This window comes from Ambystoma mexicanum, chromosome 1p (assembly GCF_040938575.1).
Source record: "Ambystoma mexicanum isolate Mex_15411 chromosome 1p, UKY_AmexF1_1, whole genome shotgun sequence".
Taxonomy (NCBI): Eukaryota; Metazoa; Chordata; class Amphibia; order Caudata; family Ambystomatidae; genus Ambystoma; species Ambystoma mexicanum.
The window spans coordinates 1,040,444,427-1,040,466,619 of NC_090921.1; the positions used below are offsets into that span (position 1 = coordinate 1,040,444,427).

Below are 22,193 nucleotides of genomic sequence, written 5' to 3' on the forward strand. Positions count from 1 at the left end.
AATTATGGCGCATCGCGCTCCACTGCTTGTATCTCAGGGTAGGGCAGGTGCGTGCACACCTGTGCCCTCGTTCCCCCCAACATTCAGAGCAGGGCTCCTCCTAGCCAGGGGAGGCTCGGCCAGGTGTGCTAGTCCCCACCCTCGTACCCTGGCACCACCGCAGGCTCACAGAGAGGTGTGCACTATCTCCACCACTCAGAGCTGAGCTTCGACTAGACTCGGAGAAGCGTGCTCCTTCCACCCTAAAGGCTAGGGTCCGGAGGGGCGGGCTGGAGAGAGGAACAAAAGGGGAAATAGCCCTGCAAGGTGGCTAGGCTGACTCTGCTAAAAGTAAAAAACAAAACAAAAAAAAAGAAAAAAAATCCTAAATAATCCAGCCTGCCCCAAAGGAGCCGAGTGCTGAAAGGTGCGCTCCGCTTCTGTGTAGATGCGGAGAGGCACTCTTCTTGATCTGAGCAATGCTGCAGATGTGGCTGGGTGGCCCAGGCCAGAGGCGCATGTTCATACCGCCCAACTGCAATGTACGCATTAAAATGATACATGCTGTAACCTTGGAAGTTAATCTTGGCGCCACTGCAGCCCATACACCATTGGTTAGTTACAATCGATAGCCGTTTATGACCACTCCTACTTGCCAAGGTAGCAAGGGTCCATATTTTGTAAGAATGCCTCCCTCCTCCATGTTTTATTAATTTCTCCATCACTGGTGAAAGCATTACAAAATGTTCAAAAGCTCCCTGAATAATATTCGATAAGCGTTAACGCCCAATCCGGTGGGCCGGATCAGGTGTTATTGTCCCGGGCCCCGAGTTAAAGGGCAGAGCAAAGCAAGGGTGTTTAACAAGGGTCCCCGGGCCGATAACACCGGATCCGGCCCGCCAGAAAGGATGTTAACGCTATTAGCACCCCCTGGTTGCCAATCCGGTAACCCGGTGTGCTGAGAGCAGTGTATTTGGTTTGAATGAACGGGACGCTGCACAGCATCCCATTCATTCAAACAAAATACTGTCCTAAAATGGCCGCCACAAAGATGGAAGGAAGTGCTCCATAAGGAGACCCTCTTCCATTTTTGTGGCAGCCTTGACTGAGCGTGGCGGTAGCAGCAGGGGCAGCGGCTTCCTGCTTTCTGCCACTGCCCAGACAAAAGTTAAGTGTGATGGGGTGGTGGGAGGGGGGTAAAAACAAAAAAAAAAACTTAAGGGAATAGAGGGTGGGGGGGCAAGATGGCAGTGCGGGCGGAGTAAGCAGCCAGCAAGCTGCTCGGAATGTGGGCTGAGATTAGCAGTTTAAACCCACGTTCCGAGCTCCCTGATTGGTTGGCTCCCCTGCCCCAGGTGGTAATACATATTAATATAGGGTGGTTATAGCTATGGCTCTTGGATTGTTTGTGGTACTCACTTTTGGGCACAGTTGAAAAACCCGCAGAGAAAGATGTAACATTCAGTTCTTATTTATTAGACCACAAATGATGAAGGTTATTCAGATCTGGGAAGATTTTATGAAATATCTACTGCCTGAAAAGGTTACCATCTCAGAAGGTGGATGTTTCTGAAAATCCACCCTATTCAAAGTTTACTACGTCTGCCAGTAGTAACCAAAAAATGAGTTTTTTTAAACCTCTGTTTCAGCCAAGTGCACGGTCACTGTGAAGATGGAAATGGATCTTTAGTAGCACCTTATACCACTACTATCCATTTTTATTTTTCTCAGAAAAGGGTCAATTCTGGTTTGGGTTAGGTGGTGAGAGAGGGCATCAGAGGCATGGAATGGCATTCCCTTACCATGGCCCTTTGTAAAAACGTTTTTTCACTATTGACGGGAAGCACCTGCAGTTCCCTTCTGTGCTATAAAGCTGGTAACAACATGATTTACATTTTTTTACATCCACCTCTTAGGTTGAGGTAAACATAGGTGGATTCTCAGCAAATGTCTAGCTAAATAATACCACTGCAGGTATTTCCATGTCATGCCACCGATGGTATTCACTCAAACCCTGAATTGGGCAGAAGGTAAAATCATACAGCTGATTTTACTGTTATCCCCTAACTCTGAATGACCCCTAAGTTTGTGATTGTTTTTCAATGCCTTGAATTGAAAACACATATGTGACCAACAAAAGACGCACATAACAACCACATGTTCATATACATAGATGCGTTGTACTTTGAACACCCATATATTCTTTGCAGTTATAAACGCACTCAAACACATCTCTACAGCCACCCAAACCGAACTATAAAATCTCTCTCTGTGCATTGTGGGAGCATAATAAAAGCCAAGTCCCTGGAGCATTGTGCATGCCCCATTGCCACAATCACCAGCAAGACTTCGACCAAAGTGTCTTGTGTCTGGCAGAGGCTGACCGGCCAAACAAGGGGGTCTACCATCTACATATGAGGCAGGGCAAGAGAAGGGGATTCAGTTGAGGGTTAAGGGATGGTGCAAAAGGGGAACAGAGGTCTGAAAGTTAATTGTAAGGAGAGGGTGGGGTGCAACTGAAGGACCCCGGAAGCTGATGGGTAAGGAAAGTAAGGTAAATGAGACAGAGTACAGATCTGGGCCAGCAGATTGAATGAGCTTTGCTCAGATCGGGCCTGCACTGCATACCATTGAACCAGATTGTGGGACCTGCTCAACCCCTTTCTGTTTTCTGACAAAGTGATGCACACTTTTTTAATGAACCTATTTTGACAAGTAACTATATCATGGACAGTAGTGCCTCGAAAGCCGGATTTATTGAACAGTGTACTCATTTAGCCCTTGAAATACACATTTGCCAGTAAGTGTTTTTGTTGGTTCTAATATTGAAGAAGGAAGAGGAGAAGATGAAGTCTCTCATGCTCTCTAAATTGAAAACCGTGGAACTAGGAAGACCAGGCTCAAATCCCAGGTTCCACACTTCATACATTAAGTGATTCCGAGCAAATTACTTTTCATCACTGTTCCTTCTTCATCTTAACTGTCTGCAGGGAAATTCCCACTCGTCTGAGTTTATAAGCTGTACAGTTACTCCATAAATAATTATATTAACCATTCATATAGTGTGTACTCATGGGGAGGAAGGATGCCAACTAATTGTCTTATGTTATGTGTGGGGTGTTTAGGCTGGGCGCAAGGCATGGGTGTTGTATTGTGGGGAAGCAGGAAGCCAGTTTTGCTGTGCAAACTCACACTTGGCTCTTTGAGCGAAACCAGACCCCCCTGGTTCGGCTATGGCTCGGTTCTACCAATGAATTCTATAGTTTCCTGATGGGATGGGATGCGATGGAGCCTGCTGTCAAATTGCAAACTGGGGCATTAGGAAACATGGGCTCAAATCCCAGTTTACCTATTTCACCAAATTATATTATCCTATTGAAATTATTTTACTCTGTTGGGAGAACTTCCCTGGGGCTCAGATCGCTAAAAAAAACACAAACATGACTGAAATATACGTTGGCTGAAAGAAAAGTAATGTCAGTCATGTCTACAGATATACTTTACAATGTGCGGACGGGGGGAGAGGTTGTATTGAGTTTTGTTGTTCGGGAAGTTAAGGCCTCTGGATTGTGGCCAGAAAATTGTACTTGCCCCCAAGCCAAAAGTTGCCAGTTCTCCCTCGGGGGGTCAGTGTTCAGACTCCCTGACCCCACCTAGAAAACCAGACACCCCACAGTGCCCGTTCTGAAGCCATACGGAAAAGTGCCATCCCGCAGCCGGCACTCTCACACTAGTCCCAAAAAGACAGCATTTTGCACTGTTCCTGTGAGATAAGCCATATCCAGCACTTTCGTGACATTGCCCGTACAGGCATTCCGCCATCATCGCTCTCACGTATCCAAGATAGACTCCTCCTAGCCAGCACTCTTGCGCCATTTAAGATAAACATCACATGTGCATTGGTGCCACTCCATTCCATATACAGTTGGCCCCCCAGACCGCCTTTTGTTTAGCGCCCATCTTCGATAGGTTGCTGAATGCCACAGGCCGGTTTTCTGAAACCACCACCAAGTGATGGACAGAAAACGGCGAATCTGTAAAGCACCGGAAACTCCTCTGGGCAGCCATTTCATAGCACGGCTTTTATTCACATCTGCGCAGGTGCAGAAGGGGATTGGACAGAGAAAATGCAAACCAGTGTTGCCATTGCCCCAAAAATCCCAGCCCAACCCAAACTATTCGGCCACATCCTTTCTGCACGGGACCACAAGCGACCCCAGACACGTTTTGGGTATGTTTAATGGCACCGGGGAGTTGGTGACCCTTTAAGATGGAGGGAGGTTGAGGCCGGAGGATGGGACTGAGCCAAGCTGTGCTGCAATGGTAGTTCTGAGGGGAAGATGAGGTGTGTTGTTGGAGTGAGGGGAAGGTGAAAGCGTGATTGTGAAAGAGCGGTGGGGTTGAAATGGGTTTGCAGAGTTACAGTGGGGGTGGAGCACACCTTACAGAGGATGAAGACCACGCAGGGGTACTACCTCTGCTGAGGGTTCACAATAGAACTGGTCCGTGATGGAGCAGCTCCGCGAAAAACACTGTGTCCGTATTAATGAGGAGAATGCCTCGGGAGTAAGCTTGGGGACAGCGCAAATAGGGCGCACCTGAGAAAAGATTGCGAGTGATTTACAGGCGCGACCGCTGCCAGCCGGAACTCCAGAAGCTTTACTCACAGCGATCCTAGAGCACTCGCTGGCCTTGGGATAGGACCTGCGGCATCATTGCAAACCACCTCAGTACTCACAAGAGGCAGGAAAGTGCCAACGGGACACCCCTCCACCAACAATGAGGGACCTGTACTGGCACTGCGACCAGAACTAGTGCTTCCACCCACTTTCCTGGGCACACCTCCAACAGGTCTTGGCAGGAACCTCGCCACATCCCGGGTGTTTTACAGACTGCAGTTCTCGGGGTCACGCCCTAGGCTGGAGCCCACTCCAGGCCCATCCCAAATTCAATAGTAACAGCCCAGGAGGCAATGCAAGCTGAGCACTAGGATTATGGATACATTTACTGTGTGCCTGGTTGCTGTGGGCAGTCTGCGTTTAGTTCATGATGCTTGAATACAATAAGTATGACCTAGTTAGTCATTCTAGCGCTGCCCTGCTGCAGAATGAAACATGCGTGGTCAGTTGATATTGCAGGTAGCAATCCCAGAGCAACTGGTTGCAGCTCTGTGCTCTGCATAGCTAAGCGTTCATATGAGGACATTCAATGGTTCAAGAAAGCTTCGCAGGCCCTCCTCATTCTGGCTTTCGGCTGGCGTCCATCATGTGCCGTGTCGGATTGGTCTCCAGACTATGAACTTGCTGTAGGTTTTAAATCTCCCGCGACCTCATTTACACGTATGAAGAGGTCATGGGGCAGGACCCCGCCATTCTCTACCCACAGGTGGCACTGGTTGACTTCACAGCAAGATTTTTCAGTGGGCGACATGCAGGGGTGGAGTGGGAACAAAAAGAGGCCCTGGAAATAATTGTCAAAGTGGCCCCATATTACAAATTTTCAGCAAGCCCAACCCTTTTCCGGGTTAGGACGAAATTACCTAAGTAGGAAAGTCCTACCACCAAAAGTCCGACTCCCATTTATTCATATATGTGTAGGGTGACCAGACGTCCGAGTTTTCCCGGGACAGTCTGGGGAAATCACCCGACGTCCCGGGAGTTTTTTTAGTTTATAAACCCCGTCCGGGGTTTTGATTACGGACCTTTTTTGCTGGTTTTTTTGCCGGGACCCGATTTTGAAATCCCGAAATCGGGTCCTGACGCAACTTTTCCTGTGCGAATGGGGGCGTGAAATGCTTTTCATGCCCCCATTTCCTCCCCCTTCCCTTCCCTGGTGCTCTCCTCCAATGAGAGGAGTGTGCCTGTTAGCACACTCCATCCTTGACCCCCACAACGGGCCAACGAAACAGAAGTAGGACTAAAGTCGAATGTGTATTTTCTTTAGTCCTACTTCTATTTCCATAGCCCGTCTGGGTTTTTTTTTTTTTTTTGAAAATCTGGTCACCCTATATATGTGGGGGGTGGTGAAGTTAATAAAAATGTATAGGTGTAAGGTGGGGAGCTGTGCAGGGGGAAGGACTTTTGGTAGTCGGACTTTTCAACTCGGTAATTTCACGCAGATCCCATTTTCCTATGGGAGCATTTGGAAATACCACACAAATGAGGGCCAGTGTGCAGAGGCCTACCGGGAAATCTCCAGAGTTCCGTATAGGTCAGTCTACCCCTGGCGGCATGGCAGGCCAGCGGGCGATTACAAGCAATATTATTGAGACTTGTGCTTGAACATGTTTCAATAACTAGACACATGCACACCATTCTATTTCCTTAGACACATCAGGGCGAATTTGGCATTTTGCTGCTCCAGGCAGTGAGGGGAAAACACCTAATGATAGACATTTTGCCTCTTTGAGAACGATGGCATTTTAAGTCTCATCAGCCGACCAAGAGGGAGGGATCTAGCTGGCCGGATAGAGGTGAATAGATGTGTAGTGACTCAGAAGTGCTAGCCAGAGGAGGGCATCAGCCGACCAAGAGGGAGGGATCTAGCTGGCCGGATAGAGGTGGATAGATGTGTAGTGACTCAGAAGTGCTACCCAGAGGAGGGCATCAGCCGACCAAGAAGGAGGGATCTAGCTGGCCGGGTAGAGGTGGATAGATGTGTAGTGACTCAGAAGTGCTAGCCAGAGGAGGGCATCAGCCGACCAAGAAGGAGGGATCTAGCTGGCCGGGTAGAGGTGGATAGATGTGTAGTGACTCAGAAGTGCTAGCCAGAGGAGGGCATCAGCCGACCAAGATGGAGGGATCTAGCTGGCTGGGTAGAGGTGGATAGATGTGTAGTGACTCAGAAGTGCTAGCCAGAGGAGGGCATCAGCCGACCAAGAAGGAGGGATCTAGCCTGCTGGGTAGAGGTGGATAGATGTGTAGTGACTCAGAAGTGCTAGCCAGAGGAGGGCATCAGCGACCAAGAAGGAGGGATCTAGCCGGCTGGGTAGAGGTGGATCGATGTGTAGTGACTCAGAAGTGCTAGCCAGAGGAGGGCATCAGCCGACCAAGAAGGAGGGATCTAGCCGGCTGGGTAGAGGTGGATAGATGTGTAGTGACTCAGAAGTGCTAGCCAGAGGAGGGCATCAGCCGACCAAGATGGAGGGATCTAGCTGGCCGAATAGAGGTGGATAGGTAATGCAGTGAGTCAGAAAGAGCGCTAGCCAAAGGAGGGCCTCAGCCGACCAAGGTACTTAGAGGAAGATGGAGAGATCTAGCTGACCGGGTAGAGGTGGATAGGTGTGTAGTGAGAGCTGGCTAGAGATGCAGAGAAATAACGATACACACAGATGGAGTGATAGATGGGTGGAGGTTTACAGCAGGGAACACCATGAGGATTTGATGAGCAGGAGCTTAAAGGAGGACCTGAGCTTCCCCATCAAGTGAGCAGAAGCTCCTTCTGGAGAGAGGGGGAGCCGGTGCCTACAGTGCTGCAAATCTAACTTCCCCCTGAGGTGCAGACCGTAACTTGTTTGGCTGTTCTTTTAAAAAGAATCTATGACCCGTTATGCTATAAATGTCTTCTAAATGTGTCCCAATGCTCTTTTATACCCATTCCCAAAAACGAGAGTGTTGGTGCGATGGGAAAGGGCTGATACATGGTTGGTTGCAGAACAAAATGCACAGAGGACATGGGGGATGGATGAAAGGGGAGGTGGCATGGGTTCACCAAGGATTGGGGGATGCAGAGCACTTATTGCCTCCTTTTCTCTCCGCAGATGACGTGCTGACAAAGGACGCAGGCGAGTGCGTGATCTGCCTCGAGGAGCTGATCCAGGGGGACACGATAGCCCGGCTACCCTGCCTGTGTATTTATCACAAAAGGTAGGCCACATATCAGGATTCGGAGGCCATGCGGTGACACAGAGCCCTCTTCTTCCACTTCTATGATGATTTACGAAGGACAAGGGTTCTGCAATGGCCCGGTCAGCGAGCAGCGCTCCTCTGAATGTGCAGTATATCATGATGGTAGCATGTGAGGCTGCTGGCATGTGGCGTGGCAGTTACTCAGATTTCACATTCTGTTGGGGTGTTTATAACGAGAACCTCCTCCCACCCACAGTTGAAAGAAACCTTACACCCCAGAAATTCTACCTATCACACGTGTCTGCCCACCACCCCACCATTCATTTCTAGAGCAGGACACAAGGCTCCAGATGAGCCCTCAAATACATGGAGTCTAAACTCCAAATGTGGCCTTGTGCATTCTACAAGCTGTCTGTGGCAGGTGTGGCCCTCCTGCACCCGACCCAGTACTTGAGGGGCGGTCTCTATAGTTGGATCCACTACTTCAGATGCCGGGTGCAGAACGCTTCACAATGCTCTGGATGGGGTCTCCAGAGATGAGGAAACCATGTTCCAAGCGCGGTTTCTAGAACTGGACATGGGTAACCCCCCCTCTGACACCTCCACCCCATGCCAGTGGAGGTCTGCTGGGGTGCCATGGATCTATGTGTGATCACTGCGCAGCCCGAACATCCGACGACGAAAATGTTGACTAGGAAAATCGCGCAGCGCAGGGATCACATAGATCACTGTTTCCTGCATCCCCATCCCTGCTTCCCCTGTATATCCTGACTTCTGTGTGTGCCGCCTCACCTCCATCCCTGCAACGACAGTTCCCTTCCACTAACGTGGGTCGGAAGAGGCACCAAAAAGACTTTTCTTTTTTTAATAGTTTTATTGTTCCCTGCTATCCATGTAATGGAAGCGGGGGACAACCCCGAACCCATTGTACAGAACAAGGGGAGCTAGGGACACTCCTGCAACCCCGTTCCTCTTGTTCAGTATAAACGGATTCGTTTTTTTTGGTTGCAGCTGAATGCGCAGTAAACGCGCATTCAGCATTCTTTTTTTCCAGTATTTTGGGCCAATACCCCTGGTGCCACAATACTTCAGACGAGAGGTCCTGCGATGGACAGCCACATCCTCAGTGGAGGTCCTCAGGATCTGGATACTGCTTCAGATCCACCCTCCAGGTATGGACACTGGGCTCCAGGTTTCCCCTGCAGAACTGGTCACCACTCCCCTGACTACATACGAGACTTCCTCCTCTCCCTGCAGCCTTAGCAGTTACGCCTCTCCTAAGGGGCTGGTGGGTGAGGGGCCTTGTCCTCTGGTCTGCTCTCTTCCCCCATAGATACTCCCAGGAGATGAGCACCCCCTTTGCCTCTGTCGCAGTCAGTCACCGGACAGTGTCTGGAAGCAGTCACTAGCGCATGAAGCACAACAAGCCATCTCGATGGGCGGTGTCCCTTTTGGGCCATGGCTGGGAGAATGGTGACGGCAACAGAGCCAGAGCAGGCCTAAGAAGCAGTGCAGTTTGGCGCTTTCTTAGCATAGTCACTTGCACTGCAACCGCAGGAGGCTGGGGGCACCCGCAGCTACATGCGCAAGTCTTTGGTTATCCAAGTATGTCAAGCACTGCAATTGGTCCCGCTGCCACAAGATACTAATGCATTTAGTCGATGGTTCCACCCCATTAGTTAAACTGGGTGGACTTGGGGCTTACAATGTTCCAATAATTCAGAACTAGCGCGTTTCCCCAAGTATCCTCATGTGGGAGGAAGCAAGTACTGCTGCCACTATGTATCATTAAGCTTGGTTTTCTCTAACAGCAACCTTTTTTTCTTTACATTTGTTAATGAGTCTCAAGTATTACTTGGGCAATCATTGCCCTCTTGCCCCTTCACTGTGGTCAAGTGACTCTTTTCTAGTGCGTTCGCAGATCGCATGGAATTAAGGCAATAGGTTCTACTTCCTGTCCTAGCAAGATTATCCCGGGAAGAACCAAGTCTACCCAATGCTTGTGACAGTCCTAGAAGCACACCAGCAGCCCACGTTAGGTCCACTAGAAGCACAGATTTCTGCGGCGTAATAGCGTGTCGTAGCGTCATGATAACAGCCAAAGCACAGCAACATAACATGAGAGAAGGGTGCGGGTCTGTCACAGAATACAGACGGACAGATCTCCCTCCCTACCCTGTTTGGTCACACATCCATCTCTACCTTTCACAGTCTAATGGCCACATACGACATAAAACGCTCAGGCTATATTTTCTCACTATATAACGCTAAGTATCACTATACTTTGATAGCCTTCTCCCAAATATGGCACCACTCACTCTCTCTGTGAACCAAAATAATGTCTAGTATGGGTATCTAGTCAATTCATCTAAAACCATTGCATCTAATACCATTCCATCTAAACCCATTCCATCGAAATGTTTCCATCTAATGCATGTTTTTGGGGGGTAAAGGGTTAATTTTTGTTCAGGTGTATTTTAAAGGGTAAAAAACAGGGGTTTGGGGGGACTCCCTCTAAAAAAAGAAAGAAAAATCCATTAGATGGACATTTTTTAGATGGAAACATTTCGATGGACATGGATAACCTTTTTGGAATCAACGTGGCAGACCTTTTAAATTTGACCACTCCATTCCCTTACCTTCGTTCACCAACAGCACTCACCTTTATACACAGTCTATCCTCGACTAGGCCACTCTTTGCTCAGGCATGTGGTAGTCACAGAATTAACATTCCGGCGTTTGAGCTGGGTTACAAAGTACAGGGATACCCAGGAAAAAAGGCCACAAAACCTCCCGGATTACCCAATCACACTCCCATGCACTGCATGCAGACATCATGACATTGTGCACTAATAATTCTCCACATCTGCCCTGTAAATGCCATCCAATTATAACAACACTTTAGGACATATCGGCCTCCTTCCTTTTCCAAAACCATGGTCCACCTAGAAGGACCGACACGCACCCTGGCTATCACAAAACATTCTCCTCATCCCCTGCTGCAAGCCTCCCTCCCTCCCTGTGTTGGAAAAACACCTATGTCCTTCGTTCCCATGCCCTTGTGTCCCCCTGGCTCATTTTATTTCTAAAGACTAAGGTCTGGATACCCCTTGTGGGTGCACAGTACACCACTCCACACACAAGCCTATGCGCTCTGATACTACTACGTTGGTGATTTGGCGCAGTATAAAAGCATATTAAAATGATTAATTAATGTTTTGTCACACAGTTTTAACAAAAGAAAACCTTAACACAAATTGAACAACAATTATACAATTCATAAAACCTTTTTGCATAATTAATTATAAAAATGAGCCACCAAATTTTACCCAATCTCATTAGTCCATTGGGCATTATCCAATAAAACTGTTTTCATTTTTTTTAAACGATGCAATGCCAATAAAACCTTAATAGAACGATGTTCCAGAAACAATCTTTCCCATACCTGATCCCAAGGAGTGACCCGTTAATCTCTAATAAAAATGCTCAAAACAGTGCCTTCGAAGGTTCTGCAAAGATGGACATTCGAGCAATAAATGTTTTAAGGATTCTTAAATATTTGAACAAAACCTACATTCCGGGCTAATTAACCCTGTTTCTTTCCATAAGAAGCGATTAAGCTTTGTGGGTAATGCATCCAGCTGGAAGCACAACATAATACTTAATAAAAAGCTTTGTTATTTGTCCGCTTTTGCGCTCACTCGTGCCGAGATGTCTGTACTTTTTATAGGTACTTCTCTTGTCGCAGGGATTTGTCCGATCAGAATCCCACAGCTCTCTTCTACACATTGGAAGGTCTTCTAGTAGCTCCTCCAAAGTGTACACTAACATATCGATTTGTGCTTCAGAAATGATCACAATTCATTTAGCCACGTTAGATTTTTACGTCAAAAGCTCCATAAATTGAGTATAGAGGAGGATTATAGATTTTTTCATATAGTTCTTTGCTTTTCCATTGCACCTTGGTGTTCATAGAAATTACTCCTAACTGATGTCTTATCACAGTCATTGGAATCGATTTTGGGAGACCCAAAGTGCCTCTCCACAATACACCATCAACATAATCAAAATTGTAATCGCTTAACTGGTGATGTATCTAGAAGCCGTAATATATGCTTGCAGCAACTTTAGCTTAATAGAACGCAATTACAGGCTTTAGAGAAAACTTCCCATAATGATTATGTAAGTATTTCATCTGAGTAGCAAAGTGCTTGGCTTTTTCATTTAATCAACGATCAGCGTTTGTTTCCCAGGAGAAGCCGAAATGTAAAAGGCTAAATATTAAATATTGCAATTTAGGAATCTCTTCAATGTGGCGTCTGTGTAACACCCATTCTAATTTCATACTTTTGGTTCCAGCTTTTAAGGTTAATACTTTAGACTTGTTGTAATTATTATAAAGGAATTTTCCCTAGAATATATCATGAAACCTTTCAGCATTCGAGATATTCCCACCTTATTGCAATCCATTAACAGAATGTCGTTGGCATATGTAAGCCAGTACTTTATGACCGAAGACCACTGGTGACACAAACACAGATCTCTCCAGAATTGCCCCCGATCGGCTAGATAAAGGTTAAAAAGAACTGGGACACGGACGCACCCCTTTCGTAATCCGTTTTCAGCTGAAATTGCCTGTGTCGTATTTCCCTGTTGACTAAGCCTGACCTTTAGAGTGTTCTTATTATGAAGATGGATGGGTATACTCAAATGATTAGGGCTTCTCCATTTTTAAAATGTCTGCCATAACAACTGCCGATCTACCTCTTCAAAGACTAGTGTCCGGTCAATACTGACAAGGTATGTCCTTATTATCCGGTTCTGTCATGAAGCCTGTTGCAGGTAATCCAGTATAAAACCAGCGGTAGTCGTTCCCACCCCTTTCTGAAATTTAATCTGGTTGGATTTCAGTATGCCAGATCACTCAGCCCAAATTCTTATCTCAGGCAGCACCATGGATGCAATAGTTTTGGAATCCTCGTCCTTCAGTTCTTTGGGTCGATAATTTAAAGGGTCGATTTTGTTTCCCTTAATATAAATTGGTATCATAATAGATGAGGACCAGGTCTCTGAAAACTTCAGAGTGGAAATGATCATTCTGAACAAACTAAATAAAATAGAAGCCCACAAGGGTGGATCTGACTGGATCATAAGATTACATAACCCTTTTGGGCCAGGAGCTAGCGATTTACTGCTCTTAATAATAATAATGAATTCGATAACTAAAATATCAAAATTCAGACCCCACTTCCCAGAAGCTCTCAATGAGTCAACCTCATTAAGCGTGAGTTGACCAACTTCCAAAAGTTTATATCCGATCTTTCTAGTGGGATTCTTAGCATAGCCCCGCCTTACACTTGGTAAATATACATGTGCATAGCTTTTAGTTGCTTCTTATAAATCTGTTTTTTATTTGCAATTAACTGGTTACATTACTTACCAGCTTTTAAAAAAAATCTAATGTTCTTCCGCAATTCTCTCTTAATGGTCTGAACCTGCGGGAAAGAGTCTTTCTTTCTATGTAAGTAAAGTTTGGAAATGTGTGCTCCTGTGTAAATCTTTTAATGACATCCGTAAACTCCCTCAACTGTCGTTCTTTACATTTTTCCATTGATAAGACAATTTCCCATCTATTCTTAAAATCATTCATAAAACCTCCTTTTGCTCTACCAGTCCATTGCATCCTTTTGTTGCCTTCATCTACCCAGACAGTGGGCGCTATATATGGAGCAACAATCTATAGGACACATACATTTACCTGTTGGCACAGAGTGGTCTCTCAGGAGGAGCCCTCCCATTTTTCTAAGTGATTACAATATTGAAACAGTTCTCTAGATACAAACATAGAATCAATTCTTGTGGCATTCATCCCCCATTCCAGGGGCTGGAACGGGGGATAACGGCCCGGCAACCCAAGTTATCGGCACGAACGAAGGGGTCCACGTCTGGAGGACCATTACTTACTTAGTGTGAAAGCCCCATCTTTTTAACATTTGCCAAAGCATCCTTTCTATGGGATGGGGCCCACTCAGGAGGGTCTACAGTCATGTTTTAGTACTCTGCCATGCCAGAGCAGAAATGGCCATTTGCATAACAGTCTTGTACCGCACATAGGACAATCCAGCCCTGTTATGCCAGGCCCAGTGACAATCCAGCCGTGTTATGCCAGGCCTAGCTACTTCACGGTGTGCACACCTATGTCAGGCAATTCACAGGGTTCGTGAGGAATAGGCTTAGGGCCATCACAAAGGTAGGTAACCAGGCCTGGGGATTGCTCGGGGTGCATAGGGACACCCCCACCCTCGGGCCTGTCACAAGGTGCCCAGTGACCAGGCATTGGGTGCATCATAGCCTGCATGCTAAGCCGGTATGTTCAGGCATGCATGAGCACCAGAGGCTTGACACGGCAAAGCACAATCATACAATGTATAGGGTGCACATTGATCAGGCATGCCATAGCATGTGTTTGAGCCCAAAAGCTTGTCTGTAAAACGAGTCCATGAAATGCAGCAGCAGACTGGCAGTGCTTTAACTGCAATGTGAAATTAGGGTGCATGGCATATAGGGGGTCTGCCCTAATGGGCAGCATGTGGCTTTGATTACTGCTGCCTCCCGACACTTTTTTTGCTCCTAGATTTTGGTGCCGATTTCAGTCAGGCATACCATGCAGCGATTATCACCCTCTCACCCGGAGTGCGACAGTGGTGATCCTGCATCTCTTAGTTAAAGGGATGCCTTGCAAGGGTCGGCACCTCAATTAAGGAAGAAAACGCAGGCGGATGCAAGCCAACACCTTTTTTTCTAAAGCCTGATGGTCTCGCTTATGGTCAACCTCGCTTTGTCGCTGTCTCACTTATGGCTTCTAACGACCTGATGAACTGGGGCTACCTGGGGAGTTTAGGGAGCCCCGGCAGCCCGGTCTCAGAAACACTTTATGGAGACTGGCTGGGTTCAGCTCCGGCCCACTTAAGGCCCTGCACAAACGAGTAAACCGGTTTATAGTGATTTTTTTCTAATGCAATTATCTCGAAAACATTACGTCGAAAAAATATGTTTGAATGTATATTTATTCTTTTTTTTTAATGGGGGGGTTCACCCCTGTTTTTTTTAAACACTTTTTTTTACCTACAAAACCCAAAAAACCTATTCAATAAAAAAAGACATTCGAAAAAAAAAAGTTGACGAAATTATTTCGACTACATTTTTTCGAGATAATTGCATTTCGAAAAAATGCATTCGAAAAAATGACCGGATCCCGAGTAAACCATAGGTAGTACTGTGTATTCTATATATTGCACAGCTGAACACAGCGCATCCTGTATTGCTAACATGCCTCTCTTTCTCCCCCTACTCGTACTGCAGTTCGCATCCTTCCGTGTGTCTCTCCCCTGTTCCTATTCATCTCCTGACACCTCCATGTGTGCTCTTCTTTCCTAAACCCTCTTGTCTTAATGGCTCTCCCTTACTCTTTTGTCACACTTCTCTCGCTCCTCCCTCGTATCCCTTCTCTCTGTTTCTCTCCCTCACACGCCTTCGCTTTCTGTCTTTGTCTACTCCCAGTCGTCACTGTTTGCTTTTCTTCCACCCTCTCTCTCTTCTGCCCTCCTTTCTTCTTCTTACTTCAGTGCTTCTCTCCCGTAGTGTTTCCTGTTTTTTCATCCGATCTCTCCCAGCTTCTGTATGTGCATTTCTCCCCCAGGCCCGTCTTCCTTCCTTCCCACGTTGGTCTACTTTCACCAGTCCCTTTCTTCACCTTCTCTCCGTGTCTTTCATAACCCTCTTTCTGTGATTTTTACTCCCTCCCTTCCCGCTTCCCTCATGTGCGCCCCCACAGGCTTCCTGACTAGCTCTCTTTCTCTCTCCCACAGCTGTATAGACTCCTGGTTTGAGGTGAACCGTTCCTGCCCAGAACACCCATCAGATTGACGTGCCAAGCATGTGCACAGACTTCACTCTAAGGTTTGTTTTCATCCCCTTGCACTTTTTAAAAAAAAAAAAAAAACATTTGGGACAGGGCGTTGTGCTGTGGTGGAAGATACATTTCGTAGAGGTACCTTGATGGCTTCCCAATCCCCTACTGCCATCCTTCCCCTGGCATCATTGGCATCTCTAGTATTAATCTTCCTTATGTATGTTCGTTTTTCTTACTGATTTACGCGGTGCTGTGGCGACACCCAGTGGCTAATCAGATTATGACAATGCAGGATAAGGCGTGCCTAATAGCTGAGCAAATTATGTCTGCATTGCTTTTCTGATTTTCGATGTTGAGGCAGAGAGAAATGCAGTATTCAGTGTATGCGACCACCCTGAAAATTAAGCGGAGCACGGGAGACTAAACTAGCATGAGGATGAGGGGGATGGCCGAATGTCCAAACCAGAAAAGGAGCTGCACTAGAAAACGGTCCCGCCTAGCCTGGGACAGGGTCTTGCAACAGAGCTTTATCAAATTCCCCACCGCGGAGAATCTGCATTATAGGCAGTTGTATGAGGTAGGTCTTGGCTTTTCATTTTGCAAAGTCAGTACACTTGAAATAGAACCCTGGAGGTAGCTTGGGGGTAGAAGTACAATGAGATCCTGCGATACCGATACCCCAGGCCAGTGCTGCTGAGAGCAATGGAAGCGCATTACACGAAGCACAGAGAACACGCTGCCTGACCGCACACGGTGGCCTTTAAATGCATTGAAGGAAGTCAGAAACCCAACTGCAGAGAACAGCATCGCCACGCCCTTGCCAGCAGCACCCTGGGACACTACCCTTGCAGCATTCAGCAAACGAGCATTGCCAAAGGTTTGGGCTGCTGTAGGGGCAGAACATTAAGCAGAGGTGGAATATAGTGCAAAGAGGGTGCCTGAGGGATGACTGACTACGCATGTGTGAATGAATGATTGGCATAGGTGAATGAATGATTGGGATAGGTGAATGAATGATTGGGTGGTCCGTTTGTACTTGATCCATTCATTTCTAGAGTTAAGTGGTTATCCTTCTGAATCGTTCTTCTAAGATCTGTTGTCCATCATGGCACCTGCCCCCGGTGTTAACGTTTATACAGTATCCTAACACCCTACAATTTGTCATTCCACGTGAATCAAGAAGTGGCCTTGCCTGTGTTGTGCCCGAATTCGTCTTGGGCTAAACTGCACAAAACCCCCTGACTCGTGTGTAGTGGAAAGGGTCACTTGATTGTGACAGGCCACAGCTTACAATACAATGCTAAACTGGCTCTATGGCCTTACAACCTACAGATCGTTAACAATTAATAAAATCAGTCATTTATTGCTATCCCTTGTTCCCTCCCCTCAATTCCTCTCACCCTTCTTCACCCTGAGGCCACCACCTCCATCTTCCATACCTCTTCAGCCTTCTTGCACCCCACCGCCCCCGGGTTAGCCTGTCTGTGCAAACAGCGCTTCCCCCTCCTTTTCTGCGCTAATATCCCCTTTTTGCTTCCCGAAACCCTCCTCCTAAAGGACCATGTCCCCGGCACCCAGAAAAACCCTTCCGAGGTGTTCTTTCTGCCCGATTCTACCTCCACCTTTTTATCAGTTCTTGCGCCGCCATCCTCTGATCCAGCAAGTAATATTGATTCCCCATTACGGACAGATGCACGCATCCTCTCTAAATAAATCAAACTCCTCGTACTCCATGTCCTGTTGTGGTGAAACCAGTTTCATGTGTTTAGCAGTGATTTATTGATATTGAGGAAGGTTTTGTCGCGTGACGGAGGTGTCGTTTGGCAGTGACGTGTGCCAGTCAGTGGGGCGCATTCTAGTGTTTTCGCCCTGAGAACCAAGTTGGCTAGAAACTGCCCTGCATCTGCTAAAACCCCCACACTGTGGAAGTACAGCATCAGAGAGCCGAGTGTGGGGTCTGACGACCCTCTGCCCCACTATTGCATGAGCGAGTATACTCCAGTCAAGAACCAACCCGCACAAAGCAGAGACCATTCGCACCAGTGTGTGGTCCGCCAAGTCCAACATCCGACTCTGAGATCAGGGTAGAGTCAGGAGACACACTGGTGGATATTAAATATCAGGGATTTACCACGGCTCCTGGATTAAGACATGGCCTCCAAAGAAGACAGGACGGATGCGGAAAGGATGCCGTTTAGATGTGTAGCTTCTGAAGAGTGACAGATTGACTGCGAAGGCAACTATCAAAGATGAATGATTCCTCCTTTAAGGTGAACCTTAACCTTGCTCGAAGTAGACCGTTTTAGGGTTTTCTGAATCCGAAGCAGGAAGGTGGTGAGCCCAGGCCAGATCGAAGTAATTCCATATTTTGATCCCCTGCTTCGTGAGGGTCAGGTGGAAGGCCCCATGCACTTTTCTGGTCTTTTAAAGGGAGGGTTGCCAAGGTTTGTCAGCCGTTGCCTACTGGCTGCTGTATCACTGGGGTGAAGGCTCAGGCCAGATAACTGGAGGTTTGCACTTAGCCAAAGGCCCCCCACCAGAGGCACTTCCTGTCTGGAAACACTATGGGCGTTCTTCTGATCAGGCTGGAGCTACATTAGCCCCTAAAGGCCCATGTACAGATCTTGGTATCTAGTCAATTCATCTAAACCCATTCCATCTAATACCACTCCATCGAAATTCTTCCGTCTAAAACATTTCCATCTAACACATGTTTTTGGGGAGGGGTTAAAAGGGTTAATTTTTGTTCATGTGCATTTTAAAGGGTAAAAGACAGAGTATTTGGGGGGGGGAGGGAAGACCCCCAAAAAAAGAAAAAATGCATTAAATGCAATTTTTTTAGATGGAACAATTTCGATGGAATGACATTAGATATAATGGTTTTAGACGAAATGACCATAAACCACAGATGATGACTCCATCGCAGGAATCGCGTGAGGCAGAACGAGGGGGGCGGGGACTAGAGAGAGGTCTGCCTTCAGTGAGTTAGAAGTCAGCACGAGCAGCCTCTGCTGCCCTGTACAGTGTTCTGATGTCATCCTTATTAGAGCTAATCAGCCGTTCTCCGAGGAGAGCTCTAATGAGATTACTAGGCGCACAGCAGGATGTGCGCAACTGGACAGCGTCTGGAAGGCAATTTGGATGTTCTTTGCAAGCATATAAATGATGTTTTAGGTAGAGCCAACCTTGTTAGTGGGCGGTCATAGTCCAACTTGTACAAGACAGGGACTGACAGGAGGGTTTACTAATGCAGTGAATGAAAGGCAAGGAGAGGGGACCTGGATTGGCCGCGACTGCCTGGCATTCCGATAGTCTGATACCTCTGCAGTGCTCTATGACCACCGTGTGTGTTGACAGGTGAAACACCTGCACAAATAGGCAACACACCTGGCAACACACCATTGAGCAAACCAGTGCTAGCGACTGTATCGAAATGCCAGCCAGTCACAGCCAGTCTAACTAAGCCAAGGGGATAAGGCACTATGCCAGAAACTCTTGGGTCTTGCTCCATTCCCCGAATCACTAAATCGGGGCTCTTGCTTCTTAAATGGTTTCCCATGTTGCACACTACACGTGTAACCAGGGATTGGGGGTCTTGCGTGTGTTCTCCTTCGTTTCTCGTGTATGTTGTGCTTTGCTTTTGTGTTCTCCGCTCCGGGCCAGCCTCTTGCAACAGTGGGCTCCAGACACATACTTACCTGGGGTACACTGCTTTGTGGATTCAGGTAATACAAAGCCCTGGGAATTGCTGCCACAACTGGTCTGGCCTGGCATGGAGGCAGAGGGAGATGGGCAGCAAGACTTTTACTTCTAGAACAGATAAGCTTAAGCGCATCAGCCCTCAGCAGGACACGTCAGTTCACCATAATATCACTCTATTCTCAAAACGGTACTGAGTCACAGGTAGGGATAAAACAGACCTCTTGCTCTGTGAGCATACACTTTTATAGACAAAAAGACAGTCCGATATTTACTTGGGTGTCACTAAACACTCTTCCCACAACAAAAGTGGTATCAATTATCACAAAATTTTATTAAGATTCTAAATTTCATAAAACAATCATAAAAATGATCATCGTACATAAAACATATACATTATGCTTAAAAACCACACAAGTAGAAATACCATAAGTGAGTAAAGTTTGCAGATGTTCTTTAAGGATCTTACAATGTGTGTACAACTCACACTCTGATTCCTATGTCACACTACTAATGGCCTATTTCCTATTGGTGTAATACAAACAACCCAACTTGTACAAGTTTCTGTCCTTAAGATACAGTGATGTAGGACATTCTTCAGGGGAAATTGTGTTGTGCCGGAATTTTAAAAAATTCTTCTTTCCTAGGGGAGAACTCTGTTGGTCAAAAAAAATGAACACCCTATTAGTATCTAATAACCAAGTATCAATCTCTATTTACATAAAACATATGTATCCTCATCCCTCAAAGGGTAAAGGATATGTCTTCAATTACATACCTCTCTTCCCAATAATGAATCTTGGGCTTTTTCAGTTGTATGTTGCAGATTCCCGATTTCTTCAGGTACTCTGGCGTTTCCTTATCTCGCCCTTCTCTATAGTAGTGTGCAAATAGGGCAGAAATAATAGGGGATTTAACAAAACCTCCCATATTTATTAACTTCCCAGGCTAAAAAATAGGTGAAAAATCTTACCTATATCAATGCAGGGTTACGCTACAGTATGGCTGAACATCTTGATCCCAAGTGTTCTATAAGGATTCTTCCTATGTACTGGTGAGTACCAGACTCCACTACCCTTATAGGATCAAGTACCTGTAAGAAATAGATCCCCCATTCAGATTCCTATAATCCCAATTGTTCAAAAAACTGCCATCTCCACCATGGAGTTTCTCAACAAATCCTGCCCTCACTTACTTGTGAATCTTTTCTCTTGACAACCAAAACCGTAGTGGCACCAATCCTGTGTCCCTGCTAGGATCTGGCGACCCGCGATGTACGCGGGTAAAAACGAATCGAAAACGTGACGTCATGACGTCATCGCGTACCAAACGGCACGCGATGACGTCATTACGCCACGGGCACATCCGAAAACGTGTCACGCGGCCATTAGAGGCACCCCATGTAGTTCTGGGACTCGTAGGCGCCGAATGCAGACACACCAAGACTGCCTTGGAACAAGATAGTTGCTGGCCTCTGTCCTTCTGGGACTGGTTGGCTCGCTCATGTAATTATGGGATATGTAGGCGCAGAGAGAGCTTACACCACAAAGAGCCGTAACATAAAAACGGCAAACTGTGCCATGTCAGGACTGGGAGATAAGCCCAAACACCTGTCTTTGGCAAGATGACAGCCATCTCTCTACTAGCATGACTCAGGGGACAAAAATACCCGCCCTGTGGGACAACTCCTCAAATTTCATTTCAAACCTCGTGTTTCTTGGTGGAAGTAAAAAAGGCCACGTGCCCATCGTGTGGCATGTAGGTTTTCCCCAATCTGTGGGGGAAGCAATGTCCGAAAGTCGCAAACATTGTTGTGTGTAAACTGAATAGCGACAGATGGCAAAACAAATACAGACACCACACAATCAACCTCCATGTCAAATAAATGATGGAAACAGTGTCTTAAGCAGTACTACATATCACTATTCCCATTGATATTATTTTGTGATACATCAACTTTACATTTCATTGTACGGGAGACAGGTCAAAAACCCCCAGGTGGGTCCCCCAGATGTATTGCCCCAAATCAAAGGGTGTCAAAAACTCATATCACAATTCCCATTGGCATTATCTTGTGATACATCAACTTTACATTTCATTGTACGTGAGACATGGGTCAAAAAACCACAGATGGGTACCACAAATTAGATCCTCGTAACCCAGGGGTGTCAAAAATTCAAGATCTAGTTATTATACAAATATGAATTCATAGATATTCTACTAGATTAAAGAACCCCAGTGTCAACATTCTCCGTTTACCTAATTAGGCATTATGCCATTCAACTCCTTCATTCAGACCCCTAATGTGACTTTTGGACAAAAAAATGAGTTTTTGTTCCAGATGCAATAGTTTTCTGTTGATAGCCATCTGTGACTGTCCCTTGACCTGTTTCAAAATACACCACTCGAAATCGTTACATGAATGTTCCATTTCTATAAAATGTTTGACCATAGGAGCTTGTTCCACCTTATTCCTGATACAGCTCCTATGTTCAATCATTCTAGTTCTGCATTTCCTATTCGTTTTACCAATATAAATCAGTTTACATGGACATACAATCAAGTAAATCACATTGTTCGTGTTACAATTGGTATGTTCATTAATGTTCCACATCCTGTCCAGTCCCAAATCTACATTTACTGTTTTTCTTGTTTGGGTACACATAGAACAATTACCACAGGGAAAATGTCCGACCACAGGGGGTAAACCCCATAGATTTGTTTGTTGCAAGGGCCTCTTTTTGATACTCACATCA

General features: G+C 46.4%; 1 protein-coding gene across 1 annotated transcript in view; it reads left to right on the forward strand.

Annotated features, from left to right (window-relative positions):
• Window positions 1-22,193, forward strand: part of ZNRF1 (zinc and ring finger 1) — a 317,434-nt gene that overhangs the window by 277,134 nt on the left and 18,107 nt on the right. Inside the window, exons 3-4 of the mRNA XM_069604220.1 lie at window positions 7,739-7,844; window positions 15,695-15,785. Of these exons, the coding sequence (XP_069460321.1) occupies window positions 7,739-7,844; window positions 15,695-15,752 (164 nt within the window). The 3' untranslated portion in view covers window positions 15,753-15,785. The remainder of the gene's footprint in view (window positions 1-7,738; window positions 7,845-15,694; window positions 15,786-22,193) is intronic.